General features: G+C 33.5%; 1 protein-coding gene across 1 annotated transcript in view; it reads left to right on the top strand.

Moving 5' to 3' along the window:
* Nucleotides 1–17,904, top strand: part of LOC114343276 (sphingomyelin phosphodiesterase-like) — a 239,938-nt gene extending 222,034 nt beyond the window's left edge. The window contains exons 13-14 of the mRNA XM_050641444.1: nucleotides 14,481–14,668; nucleotides 17,720–17,904. Of these exons, the coding sequence (XP_050497401.1) occupies nucleotides 14,481–14,668; nucleotides 17,720–17,849 (318 nt within the window). The 3' untranslated portion in view covers nucleotides 17,850–17,904. The remainder of the gene's footprint in view (nucleotides 1–14,480; nucleotides 14,669–17,719) is intronic.
* Nucleotides 17,905–19,806: the final 1,902 nt, after the last annotated feature.

Genomic DNA, 19,806 nt, shown 5'->3' on the forward strand with positions numbered 1-19,806 from the left:
TTTCCATCTTTTCCTTGGCCTGCCTTTCCTCCTCTTTTGTATTGGTCTTCGTGAGAGTACCATTTTTGGCATTCGTTTACTTCCCATTCTCTCGATGTGCCCCAAGTATCGTATTCTCTGTGCTTTGATCGTTGTCGTGATCGTTGGCTCTTGATATAGTTCTTCCAATTCTTTATTGGTTCTTTTTCTCCACTGACCTTCTATTTTCACACCTCCATATATATTGCTCTTTGCATTTTTCTTTCCCATCTTTCTACAAGGTCTGTTTCTGACTTTTTGAGCACCCATGTTTCGCATGCGTATGTTACTGTAGGTCTGATAAGTCTTATAAATTGTTATTTTTGTTTTTCTTGATACGTATTTTAATTTCAATAATGTGCGTAATGCTCCATATTTTTTATTTCCTTTGGCTATTCTTGCCTTTACATCTCCTTCTTCATGACCATTTTCTTCTATTTTGGCTCCCAGGTAAATAATTTATTTGGCTCTTTTGAACGAGTATGTTTTTTCTCCGTCTATTTGTACTATGATGTTATTCTCTTTTTCTTTTTGGATCTCTCCCATTATCATATACTTTGACTTCTCTTCATTTATTTTAAGTCCGAATTTTTTGGCTTCTGTTATTATGTTTTTCATTAACTTTTGTAGTTCTTTTTTGCTTGTTGCTAATAGCGTCAGATCATCTGCAAATGCTATGCATTGGTGGCCGTTTTTAAATATCGTTTCTTGCATGTTTATTCTGCTTTTCCTGATTATTCCTTCCAATGTTAGATTGAATGCCGTTGTTGATAGTGGGTCTCCTTGTCGTAATCCTTCCTTGGTTTCAAACTTTTTGGATGTATACCCTTTCCAAGCTATTTCGTTTGTTGTGTTTTCCATCGTCATCTTTACCATCCTGACAATTTTACTCGGTATCCCCAATTCTTTCATCAGTTCGTACATCTGCTGTCTATTTACTGTGTCGTAAGCCTGCTTAAAGTCTATGAACAAAGCATATAGTACTGTTTTATGTTCGTAACAGGTAGTCTGTATTTCTTTTAAGGCAAATATTTGGTCAGTCGTTGATCTGTTGTTTCTAAAACCTGCCTGGTATTCTCCCAGTATTTTTTCCGAATATTGACTTAGCCTTTTTCTTATACTTTGTGCCAAGATTTTGTAAACTATTTCTAATAGTGCGATGCCTCTGTAGTTTTCGCATAGCATTCTATCACCTTTTTTATGTATAGGGCATATCCTTGCTATGGTCCACTCTTCTGGCATTTTTTCTACTTTCCATATTCTTTTTATCAGGTCATATATCTCTTTCTGTAGTCTTTTCCCTCCTGATTTTATCATTTCGGCCGATATTTTTGTTATTCCTGGGCTTTTGTTATTTTTCAAGCTCCTTATTTCGTTCTTTATTTCTTGTTCTGTGGGTATTTCTATTTCTATCTGATCATCTTCAGTTTCATGGTTTGTTTCATTTTGTACTTCGCTTTTATTTAGCAGTTCTGTGAAATAGTTTTGCCAGTTTCGCATTATTTTTTCCGGCTCATTTAGCAACATCCCTTTATCATCTGTCATATATGGGTTATTTTTTTGATATCCTCTTTCCATTTTTTTTTGCTTCCTGGTAGAATGATTTTATTTCTTTTTTTTGAAATTGTTCTTCTATTTCTTTCAGTTTGTTCTCGTTGTATTTTCTCTTTTTGCTTCTACATTTTCTTTTCATGATTTTTCTCAATTCTCTGTATTCTTCTCTAGTGCTTTCTTCGTCATTTGTGAGATTTTTGAGTCTTACCTTTCTTATTGCTTCTGCTACTTCTTGACATTCTTCATCATACCAATCTTTTGTTTTGTGTTTTGGTTTTCGCTAGGATTGCTTTACTTGTGTTCAAGATTGCTTCTTTTATATTTTCCCATTGTTTGTCTGGGTTTGACGTTTCTTGTTCCCTGATTAGTCTGTTGGTTATTCCCTGTTCATACTTCTTCTGTGTGTTGTTATCTTTTAGTAGTCCTATGTTGAATTGTTTTCCAATTTTTTCTTTTGTTTTATTGTTTTTCTTTATGTTATGCTCGATTTTGTATTCTGCTCTCACCAAGTATTTGTCCGAGTAACAGTCCTCTCCTCTCATGCTCTTTACATTTATTACATTGTTTGCATGTTTCTTCTCTATTAAAATATGGTCTATCTGATTTACTGTCTTTTTATCAGGGGAAATCCACGTTCCTTTATATACATATCTATTCGTCGTAATTGTGTGCTTCTTATCACCATTCGTCTTTCTGTTGCAAAGCCTATTATTCTTTGGCCATTATCGTTCGACACCTCATGCTTACTATATTTCCCTATTATTTGCTCGTATATATTCTCTCTTCCGACTTTGGCGTTGCAGTCTCCCATTATTATTTTGATGTCAAACCCTGGTAATTTATCATATTCTCTTTCCAATTGTTCGTAGAATTCATCTTTTTCTTCTTCTGTGGCATCTTCAATCGGTGCGTGTACATTTATTATACTTATGTTTCGTCTGTCCCCTTTTAATCTTATTGTGCATAATCTATCTGATATTGGTTGGAATGCCATTACTCTTTCCGTCCATTTTCGCTGTATTATAAAACCTGTTCCTAACCTTCTTGTTTCTCCCCCGATTTTAAAAAAGACCACGTCTTCTATTTCTACTATTTCTGTTTCCAATTGTTTTGTCTCTTGTAAAGCTATTATTTCTACATTATATCTTTTAATTTCTCTAATTAATTCTTTGAGTTTTCCTGTTTCGTATGTGCCTCTTACATTCCATGTACCCAAGTTGACTTTAGTTTTCTTTTTGTTATTTTTACTTATTGCCTTGTCCATTGCCTGCGTCGTTTCCGTCTCATTTATCTCTGTTGCAAACTGTATCTTGTCATTTTTCGGCTTTTCTTTTTTATTGCTGTCTTGATTTGTTTTATTTCCATAGGTCGTAATCCTGTTCCTTGCATTTTTCGTCGTCATTTGTTTCCTTTCATTGCTGTAGCTTAGTTTTTTGCTTTGGTCTCTACCACCATCGTTTGGTTCTTTCCATCCCAGCGCCATATTTCATGATCGGCATCTTATACCCTACGTTCAGTTTTCTCCCTTCCTTTCTTAGTTCTTGCGCTTTTTGTCTCACACGTTTCTGTACAATTCTGTCATTCTTTGATAGGTCATCGTTGATATAAACTAGACCTTCTTCTCGATTTCTCAATTTAGTTTTGTTTCGCATGATTTTTCTTTTATCTTCTTCCTTTTCAAGCTCAACCAAACAAACTTTTTCTCCTAACTTTAGAGCCTCTCTATTTGTACATCTACTTCTAGTTCTTTCTGCATAAAATTTTTCATTGCATGCTTTAGTATATCTGGACCATTTGTATCTATGTTCAAACCCTGTATAATTATATTTTTTCGCCTTTTTTGATTTTCAAAACTTTCCAGCCGTTCTTCTATTTGATAAACTGCCTGTTTTAGTTTCGTGTTTTCTTCTCTTAATGTTATATTTTCCTGTCGTAGCTCTCTTATTTCATCTCTATATTCTTTCTGCTCTCTACGCATCTCACTAAGTTCTCTTGATCGTTCCTCGATTTTTAAACTTACTCCTGCCATCATTTCCATAATTTTTTGTACATTCTCCTCCATTTTGTCCTTTCTGTAGGAGGGAGATCTGCTTATTTTTCGACTTTTGTTAAAAGCCCGTTCCAATTCTTCCTCTTTTCTCTTCTTGTCGTTTTCGTCGGTCGTAGTACCGTCACTTTCTATTCGAAATAGCTCTTCGTATTTTTTATCTTCTCTGCTCATTACAACTGGTTCATTTCACTGCGATAAAGTCTCGTTCGGACTATCTCCTCAGAAACTTAACCTTTCTCAGTGTAACGTCTTACTTTTTTTTCATTTTTTTGATAAAATTATATTGAGCAGTATATACTATTTCGATCCTCCCTAGTTACAGGACTTCCCTGTCGACTTGGCAACACCGCTTTCCAATCGAACAAGGTTCCACTTCGAATATCGTAATATCGATGACGTTTTGTTTGCTTATGTGTTACGCTTACCTTTTATTTTTGCCAATTTGGAGCACAATTTCAATATTTAGTCTATTATTTTTCGTTCTGCGCAAAGATTACTCACTTAACTTCACACTTTATGCGTTTGCTATAATTGATTTACTCTGCATTTCGCGAAAAACGGGTTTAATGCAGGAGCAAAATACAATTAATATTTACACACTTAGCGATACGTATGCATTTTTAAATTTGGAAAAACTATCTCGGCAAAAATGGTCCTAGTAAAACTTTTTCTTTTGTGAATGTGTCAAATATTACCAGGAACACAAATATCGAAACAGCATTTCAAAAGTTTTAATCCCGGCGATGTTATTAAAAAACACGTTTTAAACAAATTACAACAATTTTCAAACGCCATGTTGGAGGGGAGTTTAAATGAAATGTTGATTTCTCAATACATTTATCGAAAATATACATAAAAGAAAAAACAACCGCGTTTTACAGTTAAAACAATGGTAATATTGAATAAACAAATTAATTATCTCATAAACTACTGAATATTTTTCAACCAATTTTTTTTTGCTTTATACTGATACCACAGTGCAATTTTTTCTGCAAAATAAAATGTTTTATAGTGCTTATTTATAATTCAAATATTATTTATTTGCAAATTTGTGTTTCAATCTTGATTTACAATTATTTAAATAAATTAAGGGTCGCATTTAATTTAGTAAGTAATATATGAAAAAAATTTTTTTAGCTTTGCAGAAAACAATCCTAAAAACCTCCATAAAAACATGAATTACCGCAGATGTTGAAAATGTAAATTTTATGCAATAATTACCCATTTTTAATTATTTAAACAATGAACCCCTGATATGAATCATATACACACAACCAACCTTGGAAAATGTGGAATCACCATGTATTTCAAAGAAATATTTATTTCTTTTGACAAAACTTGTTATTGTTGCGAAGAATAAAAGTTTTTATTGAAAATAAACAATTTGATAAAACAATCAGATAGTACAGCTCGGTACGGTATAGGTTATTTGCTTCAGTTGCAAATTGAACGAAAATAAATAAACTAACTTTTGCGTCCAAAAACGAAAATATGCCTGATGTGGGGTTATAGAACTTACAACGGCGAAAGATTATCGCTCTTGTGGACAGGGCTGCTTTATTCATTAGGCAATATAGGCAGTTGCCTAGGGCGGCAAATTATGAGAGGGCGACAAAAATGATGTACAAAAAAATACTTATACAGGGTGTCCAGAAACTCTACCGAAAAACGATGACAGGAGATGCCTCAGATAATTTTAAGACAATTTAACCCAATTCACCTAGTCCGAAAATGCTTCTTAAGGGAGATAGAGCTCTTTGAAGATGGCGTCATGAAATTAGTTTTTCTTAAATACCTCCAGAACGCTTCTATTTAGAAAAACGAAAATTGGTATGAATATTTACTTTTCAGAGGTGAATCGATTTCATCTATTGCAAATTTCTAGTACCGGTCATAGGCGTCCATTTTGGGTAGAGCAACGGGTATTTTATCGCATAACTTTTTTGACCTTAACTTTTATGCATTTTTGACACCTGATTATTAAATTGTGAGGTATTCTAGTACTAAAAGGTACTCTTGCTTCAAGTCGATAAGAAACCCCGTTTTCTAGAAAAATCTTGAAAGTTTTTCGTTTTTGGAATTTGAAAAAAAATTGAAAGAACTTTTCAACAAAAAACGAAGTATTTTACCAACATAAAGTAAGAGTAATTTTTAGTACTCGAATACCTCATAATTTAATAATCTAGTGTCAAAAATGCTCAAAAATTCAAGACAAAAAAGTTATGCTATAAAATAACTGTTGACCTACCCAAAACGGACGCCTATGACCAGTACTAGAAATTCGCAATTCATGAAATCGATTTACCTCTGGAATATAAATAAATGTACCAGTTTTCGTCTTTCTAAACAGATTTTTTTTGAAAAAAAAATTTTTAATTCAAAAAGCGAAAAATTTTTAAGTCCATTTTTCTGGAAAACAGTGTGTCTACCGATTTAAAACAAGAGTACCTTTTAGTACTAGAATACTTCAAAATTTAATAATCCAATATCAGGAATGCATAAAAGTTAAAGATAAAAAAGTATGCGATAAAATAACCGTTGCCCTACCCAAAACGGACGCCTATGATCGGTACTAGAAATTTGCAATGGATGGATTGGATTTATATCTTGAAGATAAATACGCGTACAAATTTTTGTTTTTCTAAATAGAAGCGTTCTGGAGGTATTTAAGAAAAACTAATTACAAGACGCCATCTTCAAAAAGCTCTAGCTCCCTTAGGAAGCATTTTCGGACTAAGTGAATTGGGTTAAATTATCTTAAAATTATCTGAAGAATCTCCTGTCTTCGTTTGTCGGTAGAGTTTCTGGACACCCTGTATATAAATATTAAAATTGAATAACATTTAAGTACCTACATCCGTCAATGGAATAGAAGTGGGCATTAATTTCTAGAAAACATCCGTAACAACAAATATACAAAATGTACAAATAAACAGATCCCTAACAAGGAATAATTTTTCCAGAAAAATGTTGAAGGGTGAAATGAAGTTCAGGAATTGGCTACTTTATTCTACATCTAAAAAGAGTGTATTTTGTATTCCTTGCCGTCTATTTCAGCCGCAACCGACTTCTTTTACTACAGGTTTCAATGACTGGAAGAATGCTGGCGTCAGATTAAAACAATATGAAGATGCAAAGGACCACACGACAAATGTCTTGAGTTTATTCAATTGAGGTAAATTAAAAACAGAATAGACTGTTTCATAACAAGTACATTCAGAAGCGAAGTAGGTACAATACTGGAGCAACGTTTTGCAACGTGTTGTTGCAACAGTAATTACACTGGCACACTGGCCACAAGAGGACTTGCCATTAGAGGAGATAATTCAGTTATAGGATCAATTCAAAACGGTAACTTTTTAAGTTGCTTAGTCCTCATAGCAGAATTTGTTTGTAATTGGTCCAACCCCAGGCAAATTTACACCCAAAAATATGATACATCTTTGTCGGTCACATGCGCGGGGTCGCTTAGTTAAAAGAGATAGATAGACCACCGATCGACTGTTTCCATGCTGTTTCCGCGTTACGCTTTTTTGGTGAGTATGCCGTGTCTACTCTGTTTACACCACTGTTTGTAATTTTGACACTAATGACATTATGAAATTTTGACACTTCTGGCACTTTATAGGTTAATTAAGTTATATCAGCGATTTTTGTGTTTTCTGCGTTATTCCTTTAATTTTTAGACCTTCACTTCCTTTTTCATTTTTTTACAAGAATTATACCTACACATGTTTTTCATTTTTTCTGTTATATGTATATAAACATCGTAGTTTAAATCCATTTTTAGTGTATTCATATTTAAATAAAAAAATTCTGGTTTTTTCCCAAAAATGGTACATGTTTGAAGGGTGGCTACTAGAGAATTGCCTAGGGCGTCAACTGACCTAAACGCGGCCCTGCTTGTGGAGCAAATAATGTTCTCAAAGGGACATAGCTGAAGAGCTAGACGTAGCACAGGGCGATCTGTCCAGAACCTATGCTAGGTAACAGGAACTAGAAAAGGTCAAAAATAAAGCAAGGGAAAGTCGCCAAAAAGTAATAACGGCTCGCCACGATCGTTTAATTGTCCAATCAGCTGGAAGACACCTAACTATTTTTCACCTGCAGCTCCAAAGGCAGCTTTTGGAAGCTACAGGTGTAATTGTTTCAGATGAAACGATAAGAAGAAGAGTTCGTACCAAGAAGTATACAGCAGGAGACAGTTATGGGTCCCCGAGTTACTCAGGCAGCACAAGATTGATTGCCTAAATTGGTGTCTTCACCACCAAAACTGGAACATTGGGAATTGACAAAATGTGCTATTTTCAGAAAAAGTCAGGATTTGTGTAAAATCAGATGACCCACGAAATCGTGTACTTAGAGGTCGTGGAAGACAAACAAGAACGAAAACTGTCAGATCTGTTCACAAATATACAAGGGGAAGTGTAATGTTCTGGAGAGGAATTATCTGTAAAAAAAAACTCCTTTAATTTTCATGCAATCAACTTTAACTGCTCACAGGCATATTGATAACCTGTAGTTAGGCTCTGGAGAGGTGCAACAGGAGAAAATTTAATTTTCGTGCATGATAATGGACCACCACATACCATTAGAGTGACTAGAGACATCATTGAAGCAGAATGTATCCCTTGTTTGGAGTGGTCTGCTTGCTCACCCGAGCTTAACCCTATAGATTATTTGTGTGATATGCTTAAAAGAAAAATTAGAGCTCGCCGAGATCATCCACAAAACACCGCACATCTAGTATTACAAGCTGCTCTTGAAGAATGGAGAGTGTGTGTGTGTGTTTTGTTTTATGGCACTGGAACTAAGCCAATTAGCCAGAACAAGTGTGTAAAAGTTATAAGGAAAATGCTTCAGGTAAGTATTAATTTTCACATAATGTGTATCTTATATTATCTTATATTTAATGAACAACACATATTATTGTACATAATACTCAATATTATATTAATGATTATCCTTATAATGTAACTGTATTTTTTTAATATTATTTTTTTTTAATATAGGTACGTATTTTTTTAATATTTATTTTTTTTAATATTTTTTTTATTTTGTTTTTTATCATTTTTTTATATTAATTTATTACTTTTTTTTAACTATACTTTTAACTATAACTTTTACTTTTTAATTATTTTTTTTACCATTCATACAAATTTGTTAGTTATTACAAAGGAGATTTAGAAGGAGTGCTAATTTGCCGGAGGGTCGTCTCGGCGGGGTATTGTAACACGGGGGAAGGGACCCCTGGAATGGATACAAAAGAGTAGGATTTATGTTAGTGTGCTTATAATTTAAATTTACATTTAACCGCATGCTCATAAATAACCTCATATACTCGTATATCCTCAGTTGCAAGTAAGCTCGACAAGTTAAAAGGTGTGTCTACTTTTAATTTATATAGATTATTAAGTAGTGTAGAGATCTCTTGTTGAATAGACGGGCATTCTAATATAATATGTTCTAAACTACCATGTTTTCTGCATTGGCAGTAATCTTCGTTTTGGATACCTAAACGGTGTTTATATTCCAGACACATTGCATGGTTACTTCTGATTCGTGAAATTGTTTTTATAAAATTTCTATCCTGTACATTAAAAAACCATGGTTTTGTTTTTATTTTTGGAAGCAACAATTTAAACTTTTTCCCAGAGTTGGCTTTTTCGTATTTTTCTTGCCATTTAGTTTTCATAGTTGTTTTCATTTGGCTTACGTGATCGTTTTATATTCTATCCCACAATGACTTTTCACCCAGGATAATCTAATTATCTTTCCATGTTTATTCAATTTTGTAAGTACTTCATATACATCTTTCATTAAATCGTCATACTGGTCAGTTATGTTAATATTTTTTATCTTTTCTAATGCACTTCTGCAGTCACAGAATATTACTATATTAGTGCCGGATAGGGATTGAGCATAGATTAGTGCATTTTTAATTCCGATTATTTCTGCAGTGAATATTGACGATCCCTTAGGCAGTTTATGCAGTCGCTTTATCTTTTTATTAACGTGATAAAGAGCCAAACCGGTATTTCCGTTAATTACAGAACCGTCAGTAAAGATGTAATCATGATTTTCCCATTGATGATGAATTTTATTAAGAAAATATTTATTTAGTAATTTTTCCGGGAGTCTAGGGTAGTCATCGATTAAATGGAATACAGGGCGATTATCGTAGTGTTTAAATGACGTGAAGTTGTTAATAGTCAATATATTGTCCTTAATTTCTGGGTAGTTATAATAACTTTCGATCAATAGAGGAGTTTTTTTATATTTCCAATAACGATTTGTTAAAACCTCGATAGTTAACTGATGAATTGTGTGTGTAAGATTGTCATTTTTTGCGTATATCTTCAATAAGTTTTTATTACTTAAGAATTGTCTCCTTAACAGAAGTGGAGGTATGCAACTTTCCGCCTCCATAACAACTATGGGTGTGGATTTCAGATACCCATTACAGATTCGTAGACATTTATTTTGGATTTGATCAATCTTTTTAAGATGACATTCAGAGGCCGATCCATATAATACGCACCCATAATCGATTATTGACTGGATAAAAGATTTATAAAATAGAAGACAAATATTCGGATCTGCCCCCCACTTACTATGGCTGAAAACTTTTATGATGTTTATAGCATTTTCAATCTTAGATGTTATATAATGAATATGAGATTTCCAGTTAAGTTTCGTATCTAGAGTAATACCTAGATACTTAAATGAAGCTAGGTACGGGACTGTGTAATTTTTTAGTGTTATGGAAGACGGATGATGAAACCTCTTCCTAGTAAATGCAACAGCTGCTGACTTATTTTCTGAAATGGAAAATCCGTTATTCTTTATCCACTTTTCTAATGAATCTGAAGCTACCTCTAAGTTTTGATGACATTTTTCTATATTTTGTTCCGCCGTATATATACATATATCATCAGCATATTGTAATGTTTTTATATTCCTATGGAATATAGTATCCAAGTCAAATGCGTATATAATGTACAAAATAGGACTTAATATGCTGCCCTGAGGAAGGCCTACAGCGGGTTTTTGAGGACCTATTAACTTGTCTACTGTACGAATATAAATATTTCTCTCGTTGTACAATTTATAAATATTAAAAATAAGTAGTTCCGGTAGTTTTAGCTTTTTCATCTTGTCCATTAAAATGTCTAATTGAATATTATCGTACGCTCCTTTTATATCTATTAATAAACAGGTTGTTGAAAAATTGTGTGAGAATCCACTTTGTATGTCAGTAACTAGAGTACTCACATTATCTAACGTTGAACGATTTTTTCTAAATCCGAATTGGTTTTCGGGTAATAATTTGTTGAATTCTAAAAAATGTTCTAGTCTGTTTTTAATCATTCGTTCAAAAGTTTTTAATAAACAAGATGCCATAGCTATAGGTCGATAAGAATCTGAATTATTAGATTTTTTCCCAGGCTTTAATAAAGGGACCATAATATAATCAAGCCAATAATTGGGAATTGGTATTTTATTAAACCATATATATCCAATAACGCAGTTCTGCCGGAATAAGATAGATTAAATATCATGTTATACTGAATTTGATCCTTTCCAGGGGATGTATTACTTTTTTTTTTCATAGCTTTATTCAATTCATACATGCTGAAAGGCGTTGTTAAATAATTATCTGAATTTCCAGAGGAATCATATAAACAAGGTTGCAATGGTTTAGAAATGCAAACTTTTGGACATAATTTATTTTAAAAATCCTCTATCCATTCAGCACTTGATTCTATGTAATGTGTATTGTTTTGTTTTCTATTTTTATAACTATTTACTTTTTGCCAAACTTGTTTCATAGGAGTGGTTTTATTTAAGGACTGACAATATATTTTCCATGATTCCTTTTTAGTTATTTTTATCGTTCTTTTTGCTATTGCATCAGCTCTTTTATAATTTATTAAATTTTGCAGGTTTGGATTGGTTTTGTATATTATAAATAATTGTTTTCTGTTATTAACTTTTGCCTGACATTCATCATTCCACCAGTGTTTTTTTTTTTTTTGCTTATATTTATATCTCTGTGGTATTGCTTTTACAGCTGCATTATTAATTGCATTAATAAATTGGCTGTAATTATAATTATTATCATTATTTATAAAATGTTCGTCCATTTCGCTTTGAAATTTATTCCAATTGGCTTTTTTTGTTATCCATCTACTATACACCATCATTTCATTACTGCTCATTTCACAATTAAATTTAATTAAAATCGGAATGTGGTTAGAACCATGTGGATCGTCCATAATTTGCCACTCAAAAAGATGTGCTATACCTGATGAACAGAGTGTTAAGTCTATCGCTGAGGAGTTACTGTTTAATGTGGGCACTAATGTATGACTGCCATCTTTTAATAGTACCAAATCCGTATTGTCTATGGCATCTTGTAACCTGTTGCCCTGAGAATTGGTTGTTAAACATCCCCAAGTGGTGTGATGAGCATTGAAATCACCCCCGATTACACATGGCTTCGGGAGAGATTCCAAAAACTCGCCCCACTCATCCGTCCCTATGGAACTTCTTGGAGTAACATAAATGTTTACAAAAAAAATACTGATTTTGTTGGTTGATAGTAGTTGGATACAGTTTGCTTGCAATTTATTGGAGTGTCTTACAATAATCTTATTATATTTTAACTTTAACTTTACCAGAAAAGCCACCCCGCCGTACCCGTCAGGGCGGTCTTCCCTAATAACGTTATAACCTGCAAAATTTACATATTTTGATGGTTTAAACCACGTCTCAGAAAGCATAGCAATATCTATATCTTCATTTATTAACATATTTTGAAGATTTTCTTTATTAGATATAGCTGATCTACAATTCCACTGGCAAATCTTAAAACAACTCATCATCAGATATTGCATTAAATTTATCTTGAATAATACTAAGTAAAGTTGATTCTTGAATTTCAAATTTATTTTGTTGTTTTAAGATTTCTATAATGGATAAAATTAAACCTACTAAAGTATTCTCCGTAACAGTGACATAAGTCTCTTGATGAGACTGATTCAATGTTAAGTTTGATTTGTAATTTTGATTTTCGAAAACGGCTGTCGATGAACTCGGTAAATGAATTGGTGATATCATTTTTTTATGTAAATTCAGTGTATTATCCTGTTCTTGAGACCTCGCCAACCTAGGTCTTTTGTGAGAAACCGCAGAATGCTGGGAGTGCACCGAACTCGACTTTTGCCCGCTCGGCTGCATTTGGGAAGAGGGAAATATATTAGATTGTAACTGAAAATCATGAGAATTATTGTTTAAATTATGATTACTGTCGGCTATATATTTATTGTTTAAAATTTCGGTCGGTCCTGGATTTTTAACGACCACTTGTGCATAAGTAACTTTAGGGGTTTTTGTGTTAGCTTCTGCATAAGATAAATTTTGCTCAGTCATTAATTTTTTAATTGATTTTTGTCTATCGAATTCTGGACACTCTTTTATTTGATTTGTATAATGTTCTCCACTGCAATAGAAACATGTTTTTTCTACTAAATTTTTTCTACAGTCTTTTGTCTCGTGTCCATCTTTACACTTTAAACAGCGTACGTTACTTTTACACTGCTTAATTAAATGTCCGTACCTATAACAATTGAAGCATAAAAGGACCTTTTGCTCGTAGGGTTCTACCGGAATTCTTACATGATTAATGCATATATATTGTGGTAACCTAGATGCTTTAAAAGTAACAAAAAAGGTTTTTGTAGGCACGTATTCTTTAGTACCGTCCTGTTTAACTACTTTTCGATTCATTCGTTTAACTGCCTCAACACTAAATTTACAATGCATATCAAACGGATTTATTTTCCCTCTAACATACTCTTCACCAAACTCATAGTCTATATTTCTTATTATACCTAATTTATGTGTAATGAATTTAGGGATATATGCCAACAAATTATATTTTTTTAAATTAACCGATTCTAATAAATTATTTGCCGATTTATAGTTTTTCAATTTAATTCTTAATCTAGATATCTAGATATCGACATTATTATAAGAAGTTGCAATACGTACTGGTTTCTGTTGTATATCTGTTGTTGTTTCCGTATGTTTTACGTTAGAAATATTATTTGTACTTGTGATTCGACATCCATATCCCAATTATTTGGGACATCCATGTCACCGCTGGTTGGAGATTGAGTTCCAATTTGGGGGGCTTCACCACCCCCTCGGTGGCAATCATATTATACACTCACTGTTAATTAAGTTTTTTATAAAATCTACTACACTCGAAATTTTAACAAAATTATTCGAAATTGGACACTGGTATTAATTTCTTCGCACTCGATAAATCGACCGGTCGATTCAATGATCACGAACGAACTGATGGAAGAATGAAGACTACAACAAAATGTTGATAATTTGATTAGGAGCGTGCCCACACAACCGAAGGACTAGAGGTGATAACACTGACTACCAAAAAACAAAAAAAAAAAGATAAATAAAAACAATTTAAACATTATTCGTATTACATTGAAATTTTTTATGCTATTGACTTTAAAACAACTAGTTTCAATTTGTTTGTTAAATACTTTATTGTTTTATTTAATTGTTATGTATTTGTTCTTTAAAATAAATATTGTTTGACTTCGTGTGTTCGTTTTTTTAAATTCTCACGAAATAATAAGAAATATCAGACGATTCCATATAAGTTTGGTTGTGTGTACTTTCTTGAAAATATCTTTTGTTATCGTCTTAACTTTGATATAAAACTTGTTTCAACGTTCAACCTGCACGGAATTACATTTTGATTTTATTTAATTTTACTGAGCTATTACCTATAGGTATCTCATAGTAATAAAAGTTTATTTTATAGGATGTTGTGGATCATGAAACGTGGACCTGCGATTTAGAACAAGCGAATAAAGGTCATAACGAACCAGTTTGGTACAAATCCTACTCAGCGAGAGACACTTATAGCATGCAGTCACTTGCTCCAGAGGAATGGAATAAACTTGTAGATAAAATGGCAGCTGAAGATGACACTTTTGATTTATTTTATAGGTAAGCATACATATGGTGAGAAAAGCCATGAAATATTGAGAAATCAACCAAATACGGGATAAAGTAATACAAAAGTTTGAGTGGCTGAAGCTTTTCTCGAAGATGCGTAATAACCATGACAGACAATGATGATACCTCAGATGATTATAAAGTAAAACGAACAAATGAGGAAAACATATTCTCGAAAAGCAAAAAAACGAGCGATTACCAAACAAAATTCGGACAAAAGTTGAGAAACTGGACCTACTAATAGAAATGGTTAAAGAACTTAACACGGAAACTTGAGAATTGAAGAACGAACAACAAGAGACTTGACAAGAGATAAGAAAAGTACAATAAGAAAATTAATTATTGAGGAAAGAAAACCATAATAAAAGAAAAGAACGAAGCTATGAAGAAGAGAAAGAACAGTAGAGTGGAATGGTAAGAAGGAGGCAAAAGGAAAAATTATATAGAAATGTCAGGATTGAAAATAAGCGTATTCTGAAAATTCTTTGGCCTGCAAAAGTCTCAAACGAAGAACTACTAAGACGAATTGGACATGGCAGAAAGCTTATGAACACAATTAAAATAGGAAAAAACATCGCATCTGGGCCACACACTTCGGAACGATAGATAGTCTCTGCTACACGTCATCATGCAAGGAAAAGTAGAGGGAAGAAAAGGCTTGGGGAGAAAGAAGAAATGTTGGCTTTTGAACAGATATTTTTACGTTGCAAAAAATAGGGAAGCGTTTAAAGAAGTGATCGCCAACCTTCGTTAGAAGACAGCACAATAAGAAGAAGAATGACTGCAAACGAGCCTTAGAGAAACAAGGAAATAAAGAAGTGGCAAAAAAAATGAAAAGATCCAAAAATGGTTATAATATATTAATGGTAAACCTTAGGTAAAGGAAATGGAACTGGTTTAACAAAACAAAATTCAAAAGAACAAAATGCTCAAACCAACAAGAAACTATAAATAAAACTAAAAATTATATAGAAATAAACATAACAAAGATTATGATGTGAACATGTTAAAACAATGGAAAACTACAGATGTGGATGATTATACACTGAATAAATAAGGAAATTTGGGTAAAGGACCAAAAATGGGATTTTAAAACTATACACTATTTACAATATATGCATAATCAAAAATTTCTGGAGAAAATCGAAAGTAATGTTATTGATTAAACCAAGGAATGATTCGGAGAATCCTAGTAGGTACAAACTCATTTCCCTGCTCTGTCACTTCCTTTACTATACTTATCATAACCAAAAAAGAAAGGAATGTCGAAAAACAACACATCCTTTAACAAACAGAATTTAGTTGCCTTCGTAGATTTTAGAGCAGCTCACGATATCATTCAGCACTGCTTCGCACTACTTCAGACACTTCTGCAAACAATTCAAATACACGGTCGTTTTCCTTATGCTAGAAGGCAAAAAATAGAGGTTCTGGAGACTTGGAAAAATGCTGCACGGAACTATATTAAGGAGAAACTTCTAATATTAATTATATCACAGCACTAGATATTATCTACTGTTTCAAATCTATAACCAAATTTCTAAATGTCTGAAATTGATGAAGCCATAAAATGCCTTAAAAGAAATAAATCGCATGGTTGCAGTGATATCAAAGCCAACCATTTGTGAATTTGGTCTACAATAATTAATGTTGAAACTATGCAATAAAATATGGAGAATCAGCAAATGGCCCAGTGATTGGTGTACTGCGCTATTGACTCCAATTCATAAGAAAAGTGCAACTCTACAAAACGTAGTTTCCACTGAATCACCTCACTAATTAAATTTTTCACAACCAATTAAATTTTTATTGAGAATCATCTAATGTTGCATGCATACATACCTGGATAGACAAATACTACAAGAAAGGGTAAGAGCACAAGGGAGAAAACTCTAAATATGCGACAGCTCACTGAAAAAGCTCGAGAATTCAGAATTCCGATGATCATCTGGTTTCTGGATTACCAGAAGGCATTTGACTATATAATTAAAAAAAGTGTGGACAGTTTTACATGAGATGGGAGTTCCTGACCATCGGTCAACGCTGGTGAAAAGACTATAAGGGAATAATGAAAGCACATTAAGAAAACCATGAGTCCAACCCTTTTAAAGTAAATAGGGGAGTCTGCCAACGATGTATTATGTCTTTAAGTCTATTTAAATTATATCTCTATCGTAAGCAAAAAGATCTCAAACCTTACATATGCAGTCGATACAACTCTAATAACTGCATCCGAAGAAGAAACTTTAAATATTTTACAACTAGTGAAAACCTAGAGCAAATTATCTAGGAGCCTACATTAGTAATGCAGCCTCTTGTGAAACCGAAATACGTATGAGAATAATAATGGCCAAAATGCTATAAGTGGATTATCAAAACTATGGAGAGATTGGTCTTTGTCAAAAAACACCAAAATGTGTCTGGTCTTCTTCTATTTAGTTACGGATGCGAAACATAAATCGGACGATAGGAAAAAAATTGATGCTTTCGAGATATGGTGCTGGAGGGGAACGCTTCGGATATCATGGACAGAACACATAATATATTGTATTATTACTAAATCCACCAAGAGGCTTAACATTCAGGCTTAATTTTCCTTTAGAATCTTAAGAATTAATCAAAATCTTTTATTTCGGGAAATGTTGAAGGTTTCAGAGACAAAGAGGCAAGATATCCTCTGAGTCGGTGAGATCAGCCCAGTGGCGCACCCAGGGGGGGAGGATGGGGGTTAAAACCCCTCCCAGGGCATATAAAAAATATATAAAGAATAGTAGGAAAATGTAACTTGTCTTTCACAAATATTACAAAAAAAATTTGGTGGAAAATTCTCCCCAGAGCAGAATTCTAGGTGCGCCATTGGAACAGCCTAGGATAGAAGCCGATCTGACGATAAGAAAGCTATGATTCCCCTCCTCGGTCGCTCCCGGAGTGCCACATCCCATTTTTCTATTTAGTGTCCATTCGTTTATACACGGTACGTTACATTTTCTTCTAATGTCTTCACTCCTCTTTCGATCTCCAAGCGTATTTCTTTAATTTTAGGCACTACTACAGACACAGTCCTACTAGACCATCCTGTGATGCTGAATGTAAAGTTCAAATATTGTGTGACTTAAAAACTGGAAAGTCTCAAGACAGAAAACATATATGTGGCGAGTTACAATATGTTTAATTACTTTTTGTAGATTTTAATATACATCGAAGAATAAAAAAAAATATTTAACAAATCTATTTTGTTTTTATTCATCCTCACAACAATGATATGACATAATTAAGGAATAATTCTACTATTTAAAACTGGCGATAATATACTTTTCTTAGTATGTGGTGATGAATTTATTGAATATTGCCCGTAAAGAATGTTGAGAAAAAACTATTCCTAATAACTATTTCAAAGGGCCTACACACGTCCCGATCTGACCATCCGACAGGACAGAAATCCCCGACCATCCTTGTCGAAGTCAGCTCTACACACGTCCTGACCAAACTACACTACAAGAGGTTAGTAACCAACTGTTCCGTTTTAGATTTATTTTAATTCATACGAATACTCATTTGCCATATTCATATTCAAATGTTAGCGTATGGAGTAGAGATGTTGAAAAAGTATCTATTCGTTACAAAGTACTCGTTACTTACTAATACCGAAAGTAACGATTACTATACAGAGAGGCAAATCGTTACTTTGATTACTCTGATTACTTCGTACCAACCGTATCAGAGCGAGTAACGGCTCTTGTATCTACTTTGATTACTCTGATTACTTCGTTACTTCGTACACGCGGCAAAATCATTATCATAAGGGTAAGAACATAACAAGTAAGCCAAGGTGGATGTGTAGGTCGCGGTAGATGCCACTAGTTAAGTCGAGGTCGATGTCGACAGCACATAGCAAGGAGGTCACCTGCGCTGTCAGTCGAGCTAGAACCACTATCAAGTGAAGTAGTTTAATGAAATTTGAATGACAAATAGACTGTGCTTTTGCGATGTTGTGTCAGTCAAGTGATGATAGTGATGAAATATCAGCTGTAAATAATCAGATCTCCTTCATATTTCAAAAATTTACTGAATTTAATTACTTTAGAAATTCAAAAATAATCTGAGTACAAAAAAGGGATTATATTATAAAAAGTATCAACTCAGATAGCGCAGTTAATGACAACTTGGCTTCGAACGGACCAATCGCAGAAAAGCATCCTTGTAGGCCGCGCAGTAGACATCCATGTAAAACAAACTCATTTTATTTTCAAAAGCATCGATGTAAACCTCCTGGATGGCATCGCGCTAAACCTCCACCGCGACTTACTTGCTCTGTTCTCTTTCATTCAGTATAATGTGTTTGTTTTACATGGATGTCGACATCGACCGCGACCTCCACATCCACCTACACCTCGACTTACTTGTTATGTTCTTACCCTTACAGTCCCACCGCTCGACCAGAAAGGTTGTCATTATTGTAATCGGCTATTCGTTTGTTTATTGTGTAAATAGAGTTCATGGAAGAATTCATACAACTTGGTCACATGTCCAAGGTTGATGATAGTCAACAGAACTTTCCATATTATCTTCCACATCATGGGGTCCTAGAAGATGATAGTCTCACCACAAAACTTCGTGTGGTGTTCGACGGTTCTTTTCCATATTTCTCTGGTATATCAACAAATAATGTCGGGTCCTATTCAGATGTCGGGTCCTACCATTCAGGATGATTTATTCCTAATTTTATTACGTTTTCGACAAGATGCATTTGGTGGGTCTGCTGATATTAATAAAATGTATCGTCAGGTGCTCGTGGATCCTGAACGAGCATTTCAGCAAATTTTCTGGAGTTCTTCTCCTTCTGATATTCTTAGTACATATCAGCTCAATACTGTTAAATATGGCACAGCTGAGAATAAAAAAGATCTTTACCCTACGGCTTCCAAAATTATCAAGCGAGATTTCTATGTTAATGACCTTCTGACAGGTGGAGATTGCGCAGAATCGTTATCAAACATTATGTAAGCGGATTTTTTGAGTTCAGGAAGTGGACATCGAATTATTCGGCAATTCTCAATAAAATTCAAAGCCATAAGTCAAAGAGGATTTACTTAGATTAAATAATAATGTCGAATTACCTACGGTACGTA

The sequence above is a fragment of the Diabrotica virgifera genome, chromosome 10, assembly GCF_917563875.1.
Source record: "Diabrotica virgifera virgifera chromosome 10, PGI_DIABVI_V3a".
Classification (NCBI taxonomy): Eukaryota; Metazoa; Arthropoda; class Insecta; order Coleoptera; family Chrysomelidae; genus Diabrotica; species Diabrotica virgifera.